The 3,987-nt window shown below is 39.2% G+C and overlaps 1 protein-coding gene across 1 annotated transcript in view; it reads left to right on the forward strand.

The window, feature by feature from the left end:
* PEPD (peptidase D) overlaps positions 1-3,987 on the forward strand; it is a gene marked incomplete at both ends in the record, with an annotated part of 97,449 nt that overhangs the window by 64,826 nt on the left and 28,636 nt on the right. The window contains one exon of the mRNA XM_010083733.1: positions 3,817-3,965. Within this exon, the coding sequence (XP_010082035.1) occupies positions 3,817-3,965 (149 nt within the window). The remainder of the gene's footprint in view (positions 1-3,816; positions 3,966-3,987) is intronic.

Below are 3,987 nucleotides of genomic sequence, written 5' to 3' on the forward strand. Positions count from 1 at the left end.
TATGTGTCTTTTACTTGTGGTGTAGCTTCTTACTAATTCTAGAAAACAAATTGAAACAGTAATGTGGAATTTTTAGAAAGTGCTCAGGTCTTCTGACTGTTAGATCCACTTTATACACCATACACTTTTCACCCTGAAATGAAGCCAGGTAGGTTTTTGTTGCTTTTGCTCCCAACAAAGTGATGCAAAGCAAGGTTAGCTCCTTTCTCAGATGTTTTTGAAAGAGATTGAGCTGTGCAATAAAAGATTTCATCAGCTTCAAGCTAAATCAGTGAGCACTTTGACATACAACCATGCACCTCTCTCTGATCAGTGACACTTCTTCTCTGGCCACCTTCCCATTCAAGTCTCCTCGGAAGCCTGACAACCTCAGACACATCATCTCTGCATTCATTGAAATCAGTGATTAACAACTACATCCTTGCTGAAAAAGGAGTGGGGAAAGGGTTGTTCTGGAATTAAATTTTTTTTCATTCAGCAGAAAACTGATTTCGCAATTAAATTTTGTATTAGACGACATAAAGAGTCTGCTAGATGTGTAGCACTTGTATTTCCCTTTTAGATAAATTAATAGAGTTTGGAGATACTTTGATATATTATTGCATAAGTTACTCTACATTAAACAGCTCTTAAAAGGTAAGCCATAGATCAAGATGCCTGTAAGGCCTATTTTCATTTGTGCATTTGATTTGTTTAGATTATTGCTGCCTTTGATAACAGTCCAAATAACATTAAGTAGTTGTTTCTATACATGACCCTTGTAAGACTGCGTTGTCAAGCAGGTAATTTTATAGGTGCCATTGAGAACATACTAAAATACATAAATACTGTCTCTTTTACTGGCATTTACCATCTGATTTCGGGGAAAAAGAAATTTATTTTATCTAAGGAACCCAGATTTAAGGAGCCTCCTTTTAGAAACTTTTTCCAGTTAGCCAACAGGAAAAGACAGTAGCTCAGATGCATTTTATTGGACTTCAGTACGCTTCACCACTTCTTTTGCCTGGCAGGCAACATACAAAACTGGGATCTTCTCAGGCTCCCATTATTTCCTCAGGATAACTACAGTATTTGAGCTATTTCCACATCTTGGGCAACATTTTAACAAATGGATATGTTCACAACTGAAGTTAAATTGAAGAGTATTCCCAATAAGAGCCAAAGTATCTCCCAAATGTACAGTTTGTTTTGGATGCTCTCTCACTGAAGCATACAGGCTGGATGGTGTGTTGTTGCTCTGAGGTGGAATCTGAAAGATCATCTTCCCTCATGTCTCCTCTTGTCTGGAAGCCAAGAAACCTAAACAAATGGTGCTTCTTAGCTTGTGAGCATTGTTTTGGTGTACCATCAGCTTTGTGATTTTTTTTTTTTTCCATTACTCAGTGCTCCAGTAACTCAAAAACTATTTAACAACCACTGAGTGATTAATGGGTTTGAGAAAATGCTGATAATTGTAAGATTAAAGACAGCTAAAATTTGGCTGTGTTAAGTTCAGAATAACTGTTCTCCAGGTAAAATACAGAAAGCATAGCAACTTCCAGTAGACGTGGACAGGGAGTTTGGAAGTTGATGGTCACAGCTTTACTGTCACCGTGCTGAATGGACACTTACACTTGTGAATGCAACAGAGTCAAGCCACGGAACTGCCGCAAGTCCCATAAAGCACCATGGAACTTGATTTGTGATTTTCAAAGGGTTCAATCTGGGATAGTTTGAAAGATTTATAACTGATCTGAAATCCGTAGCTTGTTGGCACATTAGAGAACATAGCAGCTTCTTACATGATTCTTAGTTGCCGCTACTATTTTCCTGTATCCTTAGATTTTCTGTGTGTATCATTAGTTATTTTTAGAAGCGAGTCTAACCATAAAATCAAAACCTAGGCAGTGTTGATGGGGTTTCTGATTTTGAGGTTTGGCTGGGCTGGTTTACAGTTGCTATGCTGGCGTCAGATTGTGGGGTTTTACTCTGTGGGTCTGACATTTGTTGTCTATTGTGTATCTTTTTTCAATTAGCAACTTTCTGTTTTAACATACTGTATTTCATATTTAAGTTAATAGATATAGTGTTTGTATTGGCTCTGTGTGTACATACATAACTTCGCAGTTCTCTCTGTAGCATTCTCCTAAGGAGTTTGCTCCTGTAGCTTTAAGCCTTGCACAGTTCCACATTGTAAACCATTGGGTTTGTTCCTGAAGTTCCAGTCCTGCAAGTCTCTCTGCAGGTGAGCGTTGCCCAGTTTGGGGAGGCTGGCGATGACTTCAGCAGGGCTTGCGCTCAGAGATTTGTTCACAGAGGAAATGGTAGGGTGCATTTTAAATTTTCTTGGAGTAGATCTTCGTGAGTATGTGTCTGCATATGCAATGCAGCAAGAAGAGTCCCAATCCTGATGAAATATTACTTAGCTTTATCATGAACGCCTTCATTTACTTGTCTGTTGCTTTCAGGGGCAGTTATGTTGGAAATGGTAAACATTTACAACTGCGTGCTGTAGCACTTTCTGTGGTAGTTTATATTTCTCTTTACCTTGTCATGTGTGCTGGTTGGGGGCAGAGCTACACTGCACAGTTTTCCTAATTACTGCTGTCATTAGGACTCCATGGCAGAAAGGGTGCCCAGAGAAGCGTCCTTCCTCCTGTTTGTGTTGTCTGACTGACCTGTCTGTGAAGCAGAAGCAAGAGGAAGAAAACTCCAAAGTTTTCAAACACAGCAAAGGAAAATTCTGTTTCTTATGATTATGACGATTAGAGTATTGTACAGTTGTTTCAGGTGGTTAGAAGATTTAAATTAGCAGATTTCAGCTCTGATTCATTACCAAAGAAATCAAGAGGTGACACAAATACTGTGTGTCAAGACCAAAATCTTCTGTGCATTCTTGTAATCAATATATGATGATCTAGGGGGGTTATTTGCCCAAGTATTCTTTGGTCCAAATGGTTATTTGGCTATTTGCTGATTTTTGAGCCTGCTGAAACCAGTGCAGTGCCTTATCAGGTAGGCTCAAGAAGCACAGTATTGCAAATGTCTAACCTGGTTCTTGCAAGGGTATAGAGACCCCCTGGCTATTCTTGCAGATTGATTTCTGGTAGCTGAGCAATCAGCGGTGAATCATTGATAGAATAAATATGCTTCTTGAGGGCTAAACCAGGTTTTTTGTCCCCGTAAAAGAAAACAGTGTGTTTTGTCTTCTACCTCTGATGCAGGAAACTGTACTAAATGTTCTTTTTTGGTTGGATCTTTCCATAATCCTTGTTTCTTTAATCCCTGTTAGGCAAGTTTGTCTTAAAGTAAAGTTTATAATTGCTATTGTGAGCAGTGGCAGTCAACCTTTATTGGGGATGTTTTATGTAAACCATCAGATGTGTTTTGACACTTAAATACAAAAGGCCATGATTTAATTAACATTTCTCTGTTAAGTTTTGAGGTTAGACCCCTTATGTGGTGCTAGCATTTCTCAGGAAAGAAATAAAAGACATGTTTTTTCTTCTGAGAAGAGGTCCTAGAAACAGGAACTGAAGAGCTTGATGTGGGTTCCTCATGTACTTTTTATCTTTCTTCAAGTGTTCTCTCTGTTTCCATCCAGGACCAGCGCAGCCCAATGTCCATTTAAGCTACAAGTAATGCAGATACCTTTCTGCTTGGAGATTCCAAGGGAGTGTTGTCTAACTTTACTTAGGAATGGCATTCAAGTGGTGATTAGATGGCCAAGTACCAAAATGCAGATGACTTTTAAGTGCAGAGCAAGAGAAATGACTCCTATTCTACTATTTCTTTGGAGTTAAATTTTAATTTCTTCCCCCTCTGTTTCCTTTTTAGCCTGTTTGATATGGGAGGAGAGTATTACTGCTACGGGTCCGACATCACCTGCACGTTCCCTGCAAATGGAAAGTTCACACCTGACCAGAGGGCTATCTATGAAGCTGTGCTGAAGTCATCACGGGCTGTAATGAAAGCAGTCAAGCCAGGTAAAAGATTGGTACATGTCAG

Source organism: Pterocles gutturalis, unplaced genomic scaffold, assembly GCF_000699245.1.
Source record: "Pterocles gutturalis isolate BGI_N339 unplaced genomic scaffold, ASM69924v1 scaffold6600, whole genome shotgun sequence".
In the NCBI taxonomy this organism is placed as follows: domain Eukaryota; kingdom Metazoa; phylum Chordata; class Aves; order Pterocliformes; family Pteroclidae; genus Pterocles; species Pterocles gutturalis.